The 19,713-nt window shown below is 41.9% G+C and overlaps 1 protein-coding gene across 4 annotated transcripts in view; it reads left to right on the plus strand.

Moving 5' to 3' along the window:
• Positions 1-19,713, plus strand: part of LOC136633129 (pleckstrin homology domain-containing family G member 3-like) — a 63,687-nt gene that overhangs the window by 32,756 nt on the left and 11,218 nt on the right. For all 4 annotated transcript variants that reach the window (XM_066608630.1, XM_066608629.1, XM_066608627.1 and 1 more), the window contains exons 5-14: positions 322-368; positions 1,822-1,972; positions 2,528-2,659; positions 2,739-2,921; positions 3,005-3,097; positions 5,055-5,141; positions 9,788-9,821; positions 10,069-10,140; positions 11,268-11,306; positions 13,596-13,606. In XM_066608630.1, coding sequence (XP_066464727.1) covers positions 322-368; positions 1,822-1,972; positions 2,528-2,659; positions 2,739-2,921; positions 3,005-3,097; positions 5,055-5,141; positions 9,788-9,821; positions 10,069-10,140; positions 11,268-11,306; positions 13,596-13,606 — 849 coding nt within the window. The remainder of the gene's footprint in view (positions 1-321; positions 369-1,821; positions 1,973-2,527; positions 2,660-2,738; positions 2,922-3,004; positions 3,098-5,054; positions 5,142-9,787; positions 9,822-10,068; positions 10,141-11,267; positions 11,307-13,595; positions 13,607-19,713) is intronic.

Consider the following 19,713-nt stretch of genomic DNA (forward strand, 5'->3'; position numbering starts at 1 on the left):
GAAAACTGCAAAATTTTCTTCTAGAGTAAATACAGGAACCTAGTTTAATTCTACCCATTTCCTGCACCATCAGGATCTCGAAGATACTTAATGAAATGTGTAGAATGATAGGAGGGAGTCAAGACGTACCTTTTTTCCTTGTTTTTTTTGGGGTGGGGGGTGGGGGTGGGGGCGGAGATTAAATACCGGGATGACACAGGGAAATATTTATATAGAAAAATGATAAATACTTGATTACCGATGCAAAGAATGCATTATGCTTACTAGTTACAAAATTGCATTTAGTGTATATAAGTCTTTTTCTTTTTTTTTCCGGTCTAGAGTCATAACTTTGATATTTACACCCAGTACTGCAACAACTATCCCAAGTAAGTCTGTGTTCCATAATATACATCTGTGCCTGTAGTTTATTGGTGAAGAAGAACTTCATACTTATCTTACTTTAATCTTTAAAGAGGTTGTCCCACTTCTGGCTGGTTTGCTGCAGGAAGCAAAGTAGACAGCTTAGTAAATTGCATAGTGGCCAGCGTTGGTACTGCAGGATGAGCTCTATTGAAGTGAATGGGACCAACTCGGGCCACTGGATTATACGTGATTCCTGCAGCAAAACTGCTAAAAATAGAATTTTTATTTATTTATTTATTTATTTATTTTTTTAAGGGCATCTTCTCACGTAGTGAAATCACTGTGGGCATATTCTGTAAGAATTCTGTGGTGGCCCATTCCGCACCTAAATGGTGCAGATCTTGCCGCGTTTTCACTTGCGTAACAACTGTGGAATTTAACCCCTAAATTTCAAGCGCTGAATTCCACAGTGCGATTCCGCAGCATAAATAGACCTACTGCGGAATCAGAATTCGCATCATTTTATATAAACATTGGAAATTCTGTGCCGTGTGAAAGGTATTTTTTATATCCCCTCCACATGGCTTGTACTGTAAACACTGTGAATCCTGCCCCTGTGAAGGCAGCCTAAGGTTTATTTATACTTAACATGACATTGCTCAGCCATGATCGTTGAGTGTTGTCCTCGGCTGCTGCACCTTATTTGCAGCTTAAGCCCACCTACAAAGGGATGTCAGAAGGAGACTGTGGCTGACAGTGGAGAAATGGTTGGGGGGCGGCATTAGGACTGGATTGTGCTCATCTCGCCGGCAGTATCGTTAAATGCAGTGCATGGCAGCATTTACAACATATTTGACCGCCTATTATTAAATAGCTCTCACAAGAAATGGAACTATGAGGATTCCCTGAATGCCCCTTAGATTTCAGGAATGCTTCTTTTCAAACTTCGGACTGTTTAACGATTTGAAAGGCATCTTAGATTTGTTTAGTGTAAATGGGCCTTCATTATGTTGTTCCTTAATTCTTCCTTGTGAAAAGAAATGTTTGGATGAGTGAGATTTAAAGGGGTTTCCCACTAATGACATTCCCTATCCACATGATGCGGAATAAATGTCCTGAGTACTAGGAGTTCCCCACTACATGTGATTGGAGCAGTGATACACATGTGTGACAATCACCGCAAAAATGTTTACTTGTAAGTACAGTACAATTCTGTTCATACTCCAACACTAAGATTTCTAGTGGCCGTTCTGAGTACTGCAGCGTTGTACCATCGACTTCAATGAACCGTAGGCCTTAATGTATTTGGTCAAAAGTCGTAATAATTTATTCAGAACCACCTCAATGTCGTCTTTACCGCTTCAGCGAGATTCCATTGAACTGCTTTTATCTTCTCACATCTTTTATGCCTTTAAAACAATGTACAGAAGAGACAATTGCACATGCTATGTTTCGATCCTGTTTGTTTTGTTGCAGCTCTGTTGGTACCCTAACAGAATGTATGAGGAACAAAGTTTTGGCAACATTTTTTCGAGAAAGGCAGGAGATGCTCCAACATACCCTTCCCTTGGGATCCTATCTCTTAAAACCAGTCCAGAGGATCCTCAAATATCATCTCCTGTTGCAGGTAATGGGACTTAACCCTTTCCAATCCAATTTCCCTGCCACCTGCGCACACTGCAGCTTTTATTTATTTATTTATTCTCCGTGGGAAAGCACATTGTGTATTTCTTGGAATTACTCAACAGAAACACATAAAAATTACAGTGTTTTTTTTTTAGCTTTTTTTGAAAATTAACACTTTGCAATCCAGTGTCGGCTCTTGTCCGACATGAAGATTTCTCTGCATAGCTCCAATTTTGGATGAGAACTGACACGTTTCTAACAGTATGCAGGACAGCACTTCAATGTTGGAGGCTGTTGTGCTGATGTATATTACAGTATACAGGACAGTGCTCCATTGAAAACGTGTTGGCGACATCGGAGCTAAATCTGGGGCCAATACTGGATTGGAAAGGGTTAAGTAAAAATGAAGCTACAAGAGTGAACTGAACATAAAGATTTTCATATGTAGTTTATTTGGATTTGAAAACCGTTTTTAGGGTTTTCTCAACTTTCTTTTTTTTTTTTCCTTGTTATACTTTTGGACGATTGTCTCAGATATTCATATTTATTTCATTAGGAAATAGCGAAACATTTTGATGTAGATAAAGAAGGATATGAAGTGGTAGAGGAGGCCATAGAGACTATGACTGGAGTAGCTTGGTACATCAATGACATGAAGAGAAAGCACGAGCACGCTGTACGGCAACAGGTTAGATGTTTAAAATGATTAATCTATAGAAATGTTGCTCAACAAACGTGTAACTTACATGACTGGTGTTCTTTGGCAGGAGATTCAGTCTTTGCTATTAAATTGGAAAGGCCTGGACCTAACCACATATGGCGAGCTGATACTGGAGGGCACCTTCCGTGTACAACGTGCCCGCAGCGAGAGGACATTTTTCCTGTTTGACAAGGCCCTACTAATTACAAAAAAACGTGGAGACCACTTTGTTTATAAAACTCATATTCCAGTAAGATTTGTAGGACCTTCTGTAAGTTTTCCTATGTTGATAATGTTGATCTTATTAATGACTTGTTGTTTTATATTATGCAGTGTTCACATTTGATGCTGATTGAGAGTACAAGGGACTCGCTGTGCTTTACTCTAATACACTATAAGAACAGCAAACAGCAGCACAATGTACAAGTAAGTGTTACCGGATGCTCTACACCGTTAATTAGAACTAGGATTTAATACCATCTGATTAGTATTGTATAGTTTGTCTCGCAGGCTTAAGCATTTGTGACAGAAGAGAGCAATTTAAAGGGGTTGTCTAATGACACGCTTTACCTGTCATGCATACACCCTACCCATGGCTCTTCCTGAAGGGTATAGTAGCGGTTGGCCACATCTTGAAGCTAAACTGCTTCTGCTTTTCTGTTAATTTAGGTACTTGCAAGGCATTAGGACTAGAGATGAGCGAGTATACTCGCTAAGGCTAACTACTCGAGTGAGTAGTGCCTTAGCCAACTATCCTCCCGCTCGCCTGTGAAGATTCGGCTGCCGGCGCGGGTGACAGGTGAGTTGCGGCAGTCAGCGGGGGGGAGAGGGAGAGAGAGATCTCCCCTCCGTTCCTCCCCGCTCTCCCCCCGCCGGCCCCCGAATCTTTAGAGACGAGCGGGAGGATACTCGGATAAGGCACTACTCGCTCGAGTAGTTAGCTTTAGCGAGTATACTCGCTCATCTCTAATTAGGACCCTTGATGCAGGTTGAAAGCTTGCATATTTTGGCCAGAAATATCAACTATTTATATGCAGAATTTGACCCCAAGATACTGGCGGGAACCCAGGTTGTCAGTGCTTTGTGTGATGCAGTGAGGGTGTGAGGCAGCCCACCTGCTCTAGTATTATGGATGTAACGAATAGGCTGTAAGTCTGCATGATGTACTACACGTATCTGTGGTACTGACGCTATACAAGCCTTATCGATGTACTATTGCTAATCAGTCACTCCGCAATGTACGGTGGGATAGTGAGTGACTGTTCATCAGTATTTTGCATCTGTACTAGCTTTTCCATATAGCACTTTGCCTTTCTATATGCAAATGGAAAATTGCCATTTGTATCAATAAGTGTGGTTGTTCTCAGTTCATCCTATCTATCCTATCTATCCTATCTATCCTATCTATCCTATCTATCCTATCTATCCTATCTATCCTATCTATCCTATCTATCCTATCTATCCTATCTATCCTATCTATCCTATCTATCCTATCTATCCTATCTATCCTATCTATCCTATCTATCCTATCTATCCTATCTATCCTATCTATCCTATCTATCCTATCTATCCTATCTATCCTATCTATCCTATCTATCCTATCCATCCTATCCATCCTATCCATCCTATCCATCCTATCCATCCTATCCATCCTATCCATCCTATCCATCCTATCCATCCTATCCATCCTATCCATCCTATCCATCCTATCCATCCTATCCATCCTATCCATCCTATCCATCCTATCCATCCTATCTATCCTATCTATCCTATCTATCCTATCTATCCTATCTATCCTATCTATCCTATCTATCCTATCTATCCTATCTATCCTATCTATCCTATCTATCCTATCTATCCTATCTATCCTATCTATCCTATCTATCCTATCTATCCTATCTATCCTATCTATCCTATCTATCCTATCTATCCTATCTATCCTATCTATCCTATCTATCCTATCTATCCTATCTATCCTATCTATCCTATCTATCCTATCTATCCTATCTATCCTATCTATCCTATCTATCCTATCTATCCTATCTATCCTATCTATCCTATCTATCCTATCTATCCTATCTATCCTATCTATCCTATCTATCCTATCTATCCTATCTATCCTATCTATCCTATCTATCCTATCTATCCTATCTATCCTATCTATCCTATCTATCCTATCTATCCTATCTATCCTATCTATCCTATCTATCCTATCTATCCTATCTATCCTATCTATCCTATCTATCCTATCTATCCTATCTATCCTATCTATCCTATCTATCCTATCTATCCTATCTATCCTATCTATCCTATCTATCCTATCTATCCTATCTATCCTATCTATCCTATCTATCACTTTTTATAAGCTTTCTCTTTTCTGCAGGCCAAAACAGTGGAAGAAAAACGCCTATGGACCCATCAAATAAAGAAACTTATACTAGAGAACCATCATGCAATTATTCCCCAAAAGGTAAGGATGGCATTAATTATGTTTATTGGATTTTCTTGATATTTGTAGTACTTAACTCAAAACGTGATATTTATCAACATTAATACAATATAACCAAGAATACGGTTTGTGTTAGACTGCTGACACTCCAAAGTATAAGGCTGAATGCCCCAGCCCGGGTCGGATTCCACATTCGCAGTACAGATGACGCCTCGTAGTCACTAGGCGATTATGCGGATTCTGCGTCTTTTCTCCATTTTTCTTTTTTTTTAGCATGTCTATGGGCGGTGTTTGCTGCGGAATCCGGAGGCGGACGCCCACTCCAGATTCTGCAATGCAGATACACCCGTGTGCACAGGCAATTAAGGCTGTATTTGCACAGGCAATTTTCACATGTGATTTACTTTGCATTTTGGCTAGTGCGGACCTGTTTCAGTCAATTAAAAGTTTGCCTCCAGTAACACACTAAAGATGTAAATGAAGAACAGTCAAAAGTAATGAGTCATGTTACAGTCTCCCTTTTAGCATCTGTGTAAGGGTATATATATATATATATATATATATATATATGCACGTGGCAAATGGTGAATGAAGCAGTTTTTACAGTATTTGCATGGATTTCCCTAACAAATGCTTCAAGTTTCTGCTGCATGTGAACTTGAACCCTATAGGCAGGCTACATGCCTTGAGGGCGGGGAGAGCAGGAGGGATATTTGATTTAATTAGAAAGCAAAGTGGAGCTCTGAAAATCATGTAAGATGGGTGAACATTGACCTGCTCCCCTCTTACAGATGACAGTGGGTGTACCACTGTGTACTGAGCTCTGGATAGAGTTTGGTCCCGACCCCTTTCAGACAAGGCAGGGGAAGCAAAGAAGAGGAGGCGCTACATGCAAGCCCCAGCTGTTACGTGTGACATGGCTGGGAAGAGGGGGGGGGAGAAAACCAAGCCGCACGTTAGGGCAATAAATGCAGGACTAAACCCCGCTGCCTCCTGAAGGCTTGAGAACCTTCTCGGCACTGCAAGCACCATATAACAGCTCTGAACTGCTTCAGGGCGGCAGCAGCACTAGACCAGCTCTTAAAGTGGCAGAGGCCCTATTTCAGGAAAGCAGCAGTTTCCCCAAGCTGAGGAGCTGCCAGGAGGGAGACCACCAGGGGCCAATTTACTGTAAGCCCAGAGAGAGTTAGCAAGCCCAGATAGACGTAGGAGCTGTCTCAGTCTGAGGGCTCAGTCACACGGATGCATCCGGGCGCCGATGTGCCCGTCTTCCTGCACGAGGAAGACGGCCGCACCTGCAGTGCGGACGACTCTCCGCAGCGCCGTAAGAAAGAACAGATGACCGGCAATGGAGCCGGTCGTGTTCTTTCTGCCGATTGGTGCGGAGAATCGTCCGTACCTGCAGTGCGGCCATCTTATCCTGCTGGAAGACGGGCGCATCACTTCACCATCACGTAACCTACCACCCAGGTGTCAAACCCTGCTATCCATTTCAATCACACCAGTAAGACACTCCTCATTCAGCAGAGTTTTTTATTTTTTTTTTGTATTCGATTTTTATTTTTTTTTATTTATTTATTTTTTTTGTCATATAAATTGCGAAATACAGAGTATGAATGTAAGGAACTTTGTTAAATACAAGAGTACACATATGCATAGTTTGTTATAGATGAATCAATACAATCTTATTGCCGTATTTCTTGAATTGCCTAAACAGTTTCAACAATAAACTTTTTAACTTTTAAAACAGTTCTGTTCTATCTTATTCTGATCTCAGTAGAGATAAAGTGCAAGTCTGTGGGCGCTTATCGTTAAAGTGGGATGGTAAGAGAGAAAAAAAGGGGGGGGGGAAGAGAGGATTATAGTTGGTTGGGGGATGGTGGGGGGAGAGAGATGTAAGATGGGCCTCGAGGTTCACTCCATTGATTAGGTGGAGTGGGTGTCCAGCCAAATCCCCCATATTTTGCGAAACTTGGCCGGGCAGCCTCGGTTTTGATAATTTTCTCATAGGAGGTTACGGTATTTACCAGTTGGATCCAGTGCAGGATTGAGGGGGCTTCTGTAGCCATCCATTTCATGGCTATTACCTTACGGGCTAGGAATAATGCTTTCTCAAGAAAGACACGGGTGTGGTGTGGCCACACCGCCTCCTCCAGCAGGCCAAACAGCGCCATCTTGGGGTCTAAGTCAATAGATAATGGGGACGGTAGTAATGAGTTTATGAGATCAGTAATATCTGACCAGTATTCGTTGACTGGGGGGCATTCCCATATTAGGTGCCAGAAATTCGCCTCTGGTTGGCGACATCTATGACAGGAATTTGAGGATGTGCTGCCCATTTTGTGTAAACGGCTGGGGGTAAGGTAGGCTTGATGAGTTATGTATAACTGGATTAGTTTGTTTATGGCCGGGGAGACTGACAAGTGGGATTCAGAGATGTCTTGTCACTCTTCGGGTGTGAGAGATGGGATGGCTTGTTTCCATTTATCATATGCTGGAGGTGGGTTAGGGTCTATTTTAGCCGAGAGAAGGTGCGTGTATAGGGCCGAGATTAGCCCTTTGGGTCCTTGAGACTTGAGGATGCCAATTGTGGGGAACTTGGATATGCGAGTTGAGATGGGTGGAAATTGGGAGTTCAGTGCGAGTCTTAACTGGAAAAACCTGAATAGCTGGAGCTGCGGGGACTGCAACCTGTCGCGTAGTTGTGTGAATGTGGGAAGTGTTTCATCCGTATATATGTCCCTCAATGTATGTATTCCCTGAGCCACCCAGTATTGTGGGTCTGGGATTGTGTAGTGCGGTGAGACCTGGATTGTCCCAAAGAGGGAGCTCGGGTATCGTGCCTTGGTACTGCTGCAATGTCTTCACCTCCCTCCAGACGCCAAGAGCTAATTTATGAAGCGGGATTGTATCGGCGGGGTTCGTGCACTCTGGAAATTCTAGGATGTTTTAGAAGATTGTTACCTTTTACTTGTTTAGCAAGCTGTTTATCTGCTATGGGCATTTCTCTGTCTAAGACCCATGTCCGTATATTTCTTAACTGTCCTGCCAAGTAGTAGAGTCGAAAGTCTGGGAGGGCCATTCCTGCTTGTTCTTTGGGCGTTTGTAGTGTAGCCAGGCTTAGCTTGGAGCGGGAGGAGCTCCATATAAAGGTGGTGATAAGGGAATTTAAGGATTGGAAGAAGCGCTTGGGGACACGTACTGGCATGTGTTGCAGTATGTATAGACATTTGGGTTGAATAGCCATTTTGATGAGATTTATGCGTCCGGCCACAGAGAGCGGTAACTTAGCCCATCTCTTCAATTTATGTTTGATGTTGTCCAACAGTGGGATTATGTTTTCTGCTATGGCGTTATTGTGGTCGTATGACATAAACACCCCTAGGTATTTAAATGTTGAGACCGGTTTTAGTCCGTATCTAGTGACACAGGGGTCGTTTTTTGGGTTAAGGTCGGTATAGAGGATTGTTGATTTGGACCAATTAACATATAATCCCGAGAAGTAGGAGAATCTATCTATGTGAACCATAGCTTGGGAGAAGGAGTGTATTGGGTCTGATAGAAAAAGTATTGTATCGTCCGCATACATTCCTACTTTACTTTCGAGGTCTGCCCATTTAATACCGTTCACATCGGGTGTACTTCTCAAGCGGATCGCTAAAGCCTCAATGGCTATGGCAAATAGGGCCGGGGATCGGGGACATCCCTGTCGGGTGCCTCTTGCCAGTTGAAATTCGGTTGATGGAATGCCATTTACAATTAGATTTGCGCTCGGGGATTTATATATGGTTTTAACCCATTGTTGGAATTTAGGTCCAAATCGGACCAGACAGGCCTCCAGAAAAACCCACTCTAGCGAGTCAAAAGCTTTTGCCATGTCAAGCGAGACCAAAGCCCAAGGCATGTTGTATTGCTTGCCTAATTGGATGGCTGTTTGGACTCTGCGGATGTTTATTGTCGTGGATTTCCCTGGCATGAAACCTGTCTGGTCCGGATGAACAATGGACAGAATTACCTGATTTAACCGGGTAGCCAGGATTTTAGTTAGGATCTTGTAATCTGCGTTTACCAGTGAAATTGGGCGATAGGAGCTGCAGTCTGTAGGGTCCTTTCTGGGTTTCAGTATCACCACTATAGAGGCTTTGTAGAATGAAGGCGGGAGTGATTTGTCTATTTGGGCCTGGTTTAGTGTTTCAAGTAGTAATGGGGTTAGTTGTTCACTGTATTCGCGATACGTCTCTATCGGGAGGCCGTCAGGGCCGGGTGACTTGTCATTCAGCAGAGTTATACAAAAAAATTAGGCTTTTACAGAAATGAGGAGAAAAAATGGTGGGAGGGAGGTTGTACATTTACACAACTTAGATGCCATTTGTATAAAAGGTTTTATTTATATTGAATAAACCGCCTTCTATTTTCAGTGATATGTATCATTTAAAGAAAAATGTTATATTGCATTTAATGGATTTCTAAAAACAAACTGAAAAAAAATGGAATAACTCAGCACTTTGTCTCCTATAGCAAATGTACATCAGCGATTTTATAATTAAAGGGGCTTGGTGTATCCCTTCCAGTTTCATATTGTCAGGCCTAGATTGAAAAGACGTCATAGTCATTACATTTTATTTTATTAAGTTATTTAATAAAATCACGTTTTGTTTTTTTTTTAGGCCAAGGAAGCAATTCTTGAGATGGATTCTATGTGTAAGTTTAAAAATGAATTCTTATTTCCAACCCTCCATCACTTTGTTGATTTAAAACACTTTGTAATATAATTTTACCTCCGCTGAGCCTTTGCAGCTTTAGTATATTAACAGCTAACTAGATATTTTGTAAATTTTTTTTTTTTTTTTAAGAAATATTGTTGAATCGATTTAATGCGTAGAGTATTACTTCTGCAACATGCTAACAATGCAAGAAGTTTATAGCATTCTTATGTTCTTTTCCTCAGATCCAGGACGTTATAAATACAGTCCAAATGATCCCACTACTATGGCACAGCGATCAGGACGCAGGCAGTCTGGTATGATGCATTTTTTACTTTTATCAATCATTCAGGCCAATAAAAGTTAGGCTGGTGTCTAGCCTATGCAATCCCCACCATTAACGAACAGGAGGGGCCTTCAAATTTCTGACCTTGGTTGGCGACGGGATGTGTACGCTCCATTCGTCCGATAGAGATCAATGAGGGCATCAGAAAAGGCCTAACATGCTCATCTGTCTGATTCCAAACTCTATTTGGTGAGAGACATCATATACTCATCCTATGCTTTACAGAGGACATGGATTTTGGACCACAACCTGGGTCCCAGAGCTCAGCCCCTACTTCTTGCCTATGACCTATACAGTTGTTCTAAAAGTGGTTAAAGTATGGTTATGGGGCAGACCCTTTCTTTATTTTGATTTTACTTTATTAATACAGTTAAAGGCTGGAAGGGTTTTGGTTTTCTCTTTTCTCCTATAGTATGGGAGCCAATGGGTGAGATTGTAGTCGTTTTTTTTTATGTTTGAAGTAAACATTAAGGGAATACTCCTGACTTGTATAACTGATGGAAGGCTTAGGCCGCCTGCACACAGAGAAATTTGCATTGCAGAGTCCGTGGTGGGTGTCCGCCTCTGGACTCCGCAGCAAATATTGCCCCATAGCATGCTATGGCAAACTGCGATTTCAAATCCACAAGCGCAAATCGATTGCGATCATTTATTACTTTACCCCTCTCGAAGAAGAAATCGCAACATGCTGCAATTCTGTGCAGGCTACGCACGGACGGCTTCCATTGAAGTCAATCGAAGCCGCCCGACCCGCAGCACTTCCGCAGTGAGCAATGGGGAAGTATCACCGGATCCACATCATCACCTAACTGTGCATGCGCAACGGAGCACCAGCAGCTTTGACGAGAGACATCGGACAGATACGCAGGGGTCACCGGCCGGGCACCGGGTTGAACTCCGTTGCGGGAATCCTACATACAGGGTCCGACTTGTCTGTCTGCAGGAGGCCTTAGATGGGAAAAGAGCCTAAATAAGCTGCCGGAAAAGCAAAATATATCGTAACAAATCTACAAATTTGAAGTCCTATTTAGTCAACTGGGTGAGGTGTATGTTGACCTATTTGAAATATATATATATATATTTTTTTTCTTCCTACAGAACCATCAAAGTATATTGTAAAGCATTTAAGTGAAAATGGTAAGTAATTTTTTTAAATTTTTTTTTTAGTTTTTAAAAAATACAGAATTTTCTTTTATTTTTGTGTAAAATGGGAATGCATTGGCTAGTAAAGTTTCTAAGCGAAATTCATAAAGAAAATGCAGTTTCTTAGTCATTGGGACAATAGGCTGGCTCATCTAGAATTGGAAAAAAATAATGGTATGGGTTGTGTGCTTTGTTAAAGGTGTTAGAGTTTTTTCTTTTTAATGAAGCTGCCCATTCCCAAAACAATTTAATGGCTTATATTCACTCATCCTGGGTTCCTGCACCTCCAGCACCGCCTATCTATTCGTTTTGACAGAACTTTGTTGACAGGCTGCAGTCAGCCTATTGATGGTACACCTTAGGCTGCTGCAGCCAATCAATGGTCTGTGACTGGCTGCACTTGACCTCTGAGGTCTGTGATTAACTGCAACAGCTTGTGACATAACTTTCACAGGCTGACTCTGCAGCTTGTAACCAGAGCCAATGGAATAACGGAGAGGCAGCGCTGGAGGTGTAGGCACCCAGAAAAGGTATGCATAGGATTTTATTTTTATTATTATTATTTTGGTACAGCTTGATATAAAAAAAACAAACAAAGAATCTTAGAAAACCCCTTTAGGGCTCATGTCCACGGGCAAAATATGATTTAAGATCCGCAGCGGATCTCCCGCATGCGGATCCGCATCTCATAGGGATGCATTGACCACCCGCGGGTAGATAAATACCCGCGGATCGTCAATAAAAGGGATTTTAAAAAAAATGGAGCATGGAAAAATCTGGACCATGCTCCATTTTCGTGCGGGTCTCCCGCGGGCTTCTATTGAAGCCTATGGAAGCCGTCCGGATCCGCGGGAGACCTAAAATAGGAATTTAAAGTATTTACCATCCGTAGCGGACCGGGAAGGTCTCCTCTTCCTCACGGCCGCATCTTCCTTGCTTCGGCTCGGCGGATGTGCCCGGCGCATGCGCGCGGCACGTCGACGACGTGCCGCCGGCGTCAGGAATTCATCCGCCGGCCGAAAATGAAGATCCGGCCGTGAGGAACAGCTGACCTTCCCCGCCCGCGCCGAATAGGTAAATGCTTTTAAATTGTTATTTTCGGCGCTCATGTCCGCGGGGCAGGAGGGACCCGCTGCAGATTCTCCATTGAGAATCTGCAGCGGATCTGATTTTCCCCGTGGACATGAGGCCTTAAGGTCTATAAGTGTATGGTATATTACACAGGTCCCTAAAACGAAAATATTAATTTGTATTGGCACCAACATTGGATGTTAAAAACAGTGTAACTTGAGATCCTAATTTTTCGACATTTTAGAAGCTTCAAAATATCCACTTAAGTCCTTGGAGGTATGACCATTTTGCATGGTGGATTTTCGTTTTTCCTCCCCAGCTTTCAAAAATCTTTTTTTTTTTTTTTTTTTTTTGTGGGACAAGTCATATTTTTTAATAGTTCAATTTAATGCATAACTTTAAAACCCTAAATAGGGAGAAATCGGGGGAGGAAGCAATTGCACAATTTTTTTGGGGGGGAAGGGGCATTGTTTTCATAGTGTGGCAGAAATTACATGTTAACTTTGTTCTGTAGATCAGTGTGATTATGGCGATTAACTATAAATATTCTGCTGTGACCTTCTATCTGCTTACTGCCTGCCCAGCCAGTCAGTCTTATGCCAAGTAACAAACCTTTTATACAACTAGGATGAAGTTCCTTTAATCTGCCATCGGACATTCTAGAATGTCTGATCATTTCTATTTGTTTCCAGCACAAGATTGCAATGTAATGTGACATTTTACAAGACCTAAAGACCAGGCAGAATTAGTTAGAAACAGCTTTTGACTGAAAATTTTAAAGGGGTATTCCAGGCTTGAGCTACTAATGACCTATCCTTTAATAATGGGAGAGACCCTGCAATACAATTTCAGTTCGCTGTAGGTTTCCAGCACATGGCAGTTCTGGACACTTAACACAGTGGCACTGGTGATCAGCTGATGGTCAGGGGTCCTGTATGTTGGGCCCTCACCAATATACTATTGATTACCTATGACTAATATAGGGAATCGTAAAGGGAAATCCCTGTAACAGCATAGTTAGTGATCTTGTGCTTTCCTCAAGCTTCTCGCTGTTTTCGGCTTGACTGCCTCCTATTTTACAAGGTTCCCATTGATGCAATCTGATGGAGGATTTAACAGTATTTATACTATGATGATTTAAGATTCTCTTTTAATATTTTTTTTCCTTTCTTTTTTCTTTTTTTTTTTTTGTCCCTTTTTTAAAATACCCAGTGGGTTTAAAGGTAAGATATATTCTTTATAGTATATGAAGCATGTCATTGTTGTCTTATGGAAAGCATGATCTGTAAATACAAATCAATTATCTGCATTAATTTAAGTTAATATGACCTTATATTTACACGGGTATTTACAAGTAAAGAAAATATTTAAATGCTTGAGTAAGTATTCATGCCATATGTGATTTTCTTGCTTTTGTATTTGCTAAAACAGTTGTCTTTCACATGGCCATCTTTACATAAAATCTTAAGGTATTCTATCCTGGGTAACCCCTTTTTTTAAAGGGAACTTGTTACGTCACAACAGAACTCCCACAGTGCGTGCACGTGTGATGTGTTTTTTTTTTGTTTTTTTTTCTTTCCACCGAGTGGAATCGGGGAGAGGGTGAGTATTAAAAAACGCATCCCTCAACTCCACATCACCACCCGGAAAAGCACCATGCGGCTTTAATAGAAGTTCTGCGCATTTTTGCTCATGTAAAGTTATACCGCTCCTGTTCAAAAAGCTGAACTTTCAGCCACCTGCTACCCTGTCCAAAATACGGGTGCAGATGGAAGGGCTTATGCATGTTGAACTTATTTTTAGTTACAGATGACTTGTAAAAAGCATTAAACCATAATAAAATGTGCTGTAACTACAAAGTTATTCCCCACATGTGGTAGAGTGGAGGACAGGAAAGACATTGTATATAGCCATATAACCAGGTAAAATGGTAACAGGGAAAGACCACAAATTAAAAGAAGTGCATAAATGTCATTTAACACAGCTCACTTAAACCATATATACCACTTGAGTTCCATTTAAGAAGTAAGTGGATCAGAGATTCCTGGGATCAGTAGATAATCTGATAATGGTTGCCAAGTCTTAAGCTATCGCTCCATTTTATCATCTCGCATAGCCGAGAGTTTCTCATATAGCATCATCGTGGAGAGCCTGGTGATAACTGCTTGCAAAGATAGCTTATGGCCCATTTAGACCAACGATTCTCGTTTAAAATTCATTCAAAGCTGTCTTTTGAGCGAGAATCGTTGAGTCTAAATGCACGGACGTCGTGCAGTTTTCGTGCACGAGTCATTCCTTGCTCAATTCTAGTTTTCTTGAATTGAGTGATGAACTATTAACAGCAGTGCAAGCTGTTATTACAATCTGCATCGCTGATGAGATTTTTTCAGCTCGTGTCCTGCTGGTAGTTCACAGTGAGATGCGAGCTGTAAGAGCGGAGAACAGTACAGCTGTTTGCTTATGCAGAACAGCTGTATTCGAGCGATAGCCTGCACAGCTCCTAACTAGCTACTATAGACTACGCAAAGCGGATCGCTCAAAACTGTCACTCAAACTATCGTTTGAGCGATTATCTGTCAGTGTAATCGGGTCTAAGTCTGCATCCACTGGGATGCCAGATGGGTTCTGGATGCATGCAAATTGCCTCTATTTGTCTTGGTGATTGTTAAAACCAGAGAGCCTATTGTCTATTTATCCAAGTAGATATAAGGTTGGCCGCTAATCTCCAGAAGAATTTAGACTTGGGACAGGACCATGAGATATGTGGCATGGTTCCCAGATCGAGGCAGCCACGAAAGCCATGTGGTGAGATGTTCGGTGTAGAATTTTTGTTGATATCTCAACCAAAGTGACTTGATGGCTTCTTTTAGAAATGGCACCAATAGTGCCACCTGAGGAGCATCAGGGTGATTATTTGTCAGTGGTTGATTCATACTTCTAAAAATGAAAGAGATAATACCAGGTCGATGTGCAAACCTAAGACGTTTTTGTTAAAATGTAGTAGGCAGGGATACGGAGTATGAGATAATGAAAGAACATATAAAGCTAAAGATGTGTGACAATTCCAGCTTTGCTTACTCCATAACAATTTATAGAAGTCTAGAAAGTGGCATAAAGTAATGCAGTAAAGCTACACCATTAGCCCATCACCAGTTGAAACTGCCAGAGACTAAGCTTGGAGAAAAAGCTGTATTGGGAATTACAAGAGGGAGAGAGTCGGTTGACATAACTAGGTATTTAAATCTGTATCTCTTTTATAGTATTGTAAGATGGCAATGGGCCATTTAGATGGGACGACTGTCTCTCAAAGTTCGTTCAAATGAACAAATTTGAGTGATAATCGTGCAATGTAAATCCAGACATCACTCACTATTCATTCACAGGTTTTTAGATCTGACCTGTCAGCTTAAAAGCCATCGGTAGATCGTGGGCTTGTCGTTCTATGTAAGCTCTCCCCACTCAGCGAGAAGCCCGCGATCCGATGTTGAAGTCTATCAGGGTAAATGCTCTGTATCAGCGCTAACGACCTTGTCGGTGACATCGTTGCTCGCGCAGTCGTTTACCCTACTATCAGGTAAGCCACAAGTAATTATAAATCAGCCCTGAGAGTCTTCTAAAGGCCCATTTACACGGAGCGATGATCTCTCAAAATTCGCTCAAATGACAGTGAGTGACAGTTTTGAGCAATCATCTTTGCATAACTCTAAGTAGCTAATAAACTACTTAAGAGGTATGCAGGCGGAGCGGGATACTGCCGCGATAGCTCGGACAACAATGCAGCTGTTTTGTCTATACAAACCGCTACTTTGTTCTCGCGGTGTCCTGCTGAGCTGCTAGCTGACAGCTCCTTTGTTCTTCAAGCCTTCAACTGGTATCCCCGCAGTATACCAGCTGAAAGAATGTGATCACTGCCACCCGCTGAGAAAATCAGCATACAGCACTGATGAGGCTCATCGCTAATTTGCTAGAATTAAGCGATGAACGAACAGTGCACGATGGCTACACATTTAGACAGAACGATTATCGCTCAAAAGATGGCTTTTGAGCGATAATTATTGCGTCTAAATGCACCTTTACACTTGATCAACAGAAAAAGGAACGGAGTTGTGGAGGGGTATGAGAACTCCCTGGTGGGTTTTTTTGAGGCTACTGAGGAATACATACGCCAGTATTTAGAGTGAAAATATCTAGGAGCTGATGGAGTTGAAAAATGTGTTCCTGGAACATAATATATGGTTTGTGATTGAGATATTGTTAAAAGGCAATACATTATTTTTTATTTATAAATTCTTTATTTGAGGCCAGTTGCACATGAACGCATTTGCATTGCGGATTTGCAGCAAATGCCGTTCGTAACATGCTATGGAAAAGTGTTCTTCCTGCATATGAACAGAAATCAATTGTGATTTCCGCTCGCAGAAGAGAAATCGCAGAATGTTCCATTTTAGTGCGGATTCCACAAAGACTGCTTCCATTGAAGTCAATGAAAGCCATCCGACCCGTAGTCCTTCCGCAACTGACATTGCGGATAGGTCGCAGGTACCTGCGTCATCGCCTAGCGACGGCACGGGAAAAAAACATTTTAAATGTAAAAATCTGCACTGCGCATATCCAACGGCTTGCCGTCCGGTCCATCCGCAGTACAAATGATGAAGAAAGAAGACAGGTATGCGGGGTCGCCGGCCGCAGTCAGAGCCGGATTCCACTGTGGGCTCCGGTTCCTGCTCTGCCGTGTGCAGGCGGCCTAGAGCTTTTTGCTTTAAAACAAGTATCCCACTGTGGAATAAACAGAGTTTTGTTATAAACAAAAGTTCAACTTATAACAAAAACAAACACAAATCTTAGCAAGCTCAGACAAGAGTGTGGGAAGGTACATTCCTCCCGACATGGAGATTGCATTCCAAGAATATGACGTTCAAGATTGCTGAATAACTCAAAGTATGTAGAATAACAGATTTACAAGAGGGCTCACATTATCTGAGGACATCACCAAACAAATAACCTAACAGAAGAGGCAAATAAGGGGAAGACCATAGTTGGAAGAGATGGTATTTATTTAAGGTAGAACGATGTAAGGAAGGAGGAAGAAAGGGGGGGGGGGGAGAAATGAGGCTGACCAAAGCTCCATTAAGCACCCAATCCCGAAAGTGAAGACCCCAAATTTTTAGACTGGTGTCTTTAGTTCGAGCCCTATAATTTCTCCGTTTTCTTCTGTGTGTTGGAAGCTAACCCAAGAGGCCCAGGTACAGTACCAGGATGTCGTGTATATCGTATAGTGAAGCTAGAAGTTCCTCCAACTACTGGATCTCCTCTACTTTATGGACCTAATGAACCAGGAAAGGTGGTGAAGAGTATTTTCAATGAGCTAGTATACAGGAGCGGGCTGCGTTGACCAAGTGTTTGAGTAGGGATTTGCCGTATGTGCATAAATGGAGATTAGAGAGGTGTAATGGGAGCAGGATAGGAAAATCTGGGAGAGGTAATGAGGTGGAGCACTTTCCAGAAACCACAAACCAGGGGCAATCCCAGAAAACCCGTGAGTGCATATTTCTGTACCACAGCGCCAGTACATTGGAGATGAGGAGGGGTATATTTTGTGCAGCTTGTAGAGCACCACATACCACCATGAGAGCAGCTTGTAGCTTGCCTCCTAGTGTCTACTAATGATCAAGGGTCTGTGCGTGAACACAAAATCCTGTCCGCCGGGGAGAGAGACAGATTTAAGCTCCCCATTTAATCAGATAGAGGGGTTTGTACACCTGTGGTTGCGAGATCAGAAGACAATAAAATACAGATGAAGTGTTATGTATGGAGCCTAACCCCAAATGGGCATCTTCAAATGCCGTCCGTCTGCAAAGAGATCTGAAGAGAGATTTAAATAATTGTCCTGTAATTTTAATGGGGAGGATTTGGAAATATATATAAAATTTGGGGTAAAACATTTGGCTTTATGCCTTTTTAAGGGTGAAGTTAAAGCCTGCTCTGCGCTTTTGAGCCTGTGAGCAAGAAATTGCATGCTCTAAGCATGTTAAAGTAGAAGTTAATTTTGTGGTCCTTACATTGAACAGAAATGGGAGAACAAAAATGTAACAAAATATAAACACAAAAATTTGGGTTTGGGTCCTATAACCACAGGTAATCCAGGATGAGGGTACACCAAGTATCGGTGCTCCCAGAAACTGGAAAGGGTAGGATAACTAAAACTCAGCCTGGTCCTAGTGGTAACCTACTTATTGCCATTAACTTTTGGTCATGTTGGTCAAGCTGTTCAGCCTCAGAACCACACCACTCATTAAGCTACATAAAGAATCAAAGCAAAAAAAATCACACTTGAGACAGTACTTGGAAAGGCCACCTATTTAAGTTGAGTTGAGAGAAGAGGTAACATAAAGAGTAATCAGAAAAATGTAGTCTAGAAATGTAATGAAGATTTAGCATTTTGATTGCACTCTGGCATCAGCTTTCTAGGAGGTTGTCCTATAATTGCATGGACTCCGAGCAGTTATCCAGTTTCACGTTTGCCGAGACAGTCTTAGAGGGAGACTCGTTGAAAGATGGTATGCAATTGTTTCCGCCTCCAATATGCATTTTCCATCTTCCAGAGATTTGATAAATGGAAAGGTTGGTTAATATTTGTACTACTGAAATGGCTAACACCTGCTTTTTCCTGCCGCTTCGGCATGTTTTTCTGTGCCCAAATACACTGCATATTTGTGCATCCAAAAAAAGAATGCAGACGGGCCCATTAAAATGGTGCACAGATATGCAGTGAATACGCAGGTTTCCTGCATATTCACTGCATATTTTTGCCAGACCATTCTTTACAATGGCCTATTTTGGTGCAAATATGCTTGTGTGAATCTCTGTATTGTCCCCTGATATGTTTAAGCATAGTTATTAGGTCACACCTCAGCTGTCCCCCCCCCCCCCCCCCCTAAACTAACCCCAATTTTGATAACCTCTTTGGGTATTGTAGTCCACCCATTCCATTTATTAACTTCGAGGTTGAGTGGGTACAAAGACAAGCAACTGATATCCGTGCCCACAACTGTACAAAATATTTCATGTGTGGTCTGACCAGTGATCACTTTTGAACCCCTTTTTGAATATGGGTACCACATTGGCAATGCACCAATCTAGTGGGACACACCCCATCACTACGGAGTCCTTAAATATGAAACAATCATCTGACGGTCACATTACTTAAAGGGGTGGTCTTGCGAAACAAAGTGGGGTTATACACTTCCGTATGGCCATATTAATGCACTTTGTAATATACATCGTGCATTAAATATGAGCCATACAGAAGTTATTCCACTTACCTGCTCCG

This window comes from Eleutherodactylus coqui, chromosome 6 (assembly GCF_035609145.1).
Source record: "Eleutherodactylus coqui strain aEleCoq1 chromosome 6, aEleCoq1.hap1, whole genome shotgun sequence".
Lineage (NCBI taxonomy): Eukaryota > Metazoa > Chordata > Amphibia > Anura > Eleutherodactylidae > Eleutherodactylus > Eleutherodactylus coqui.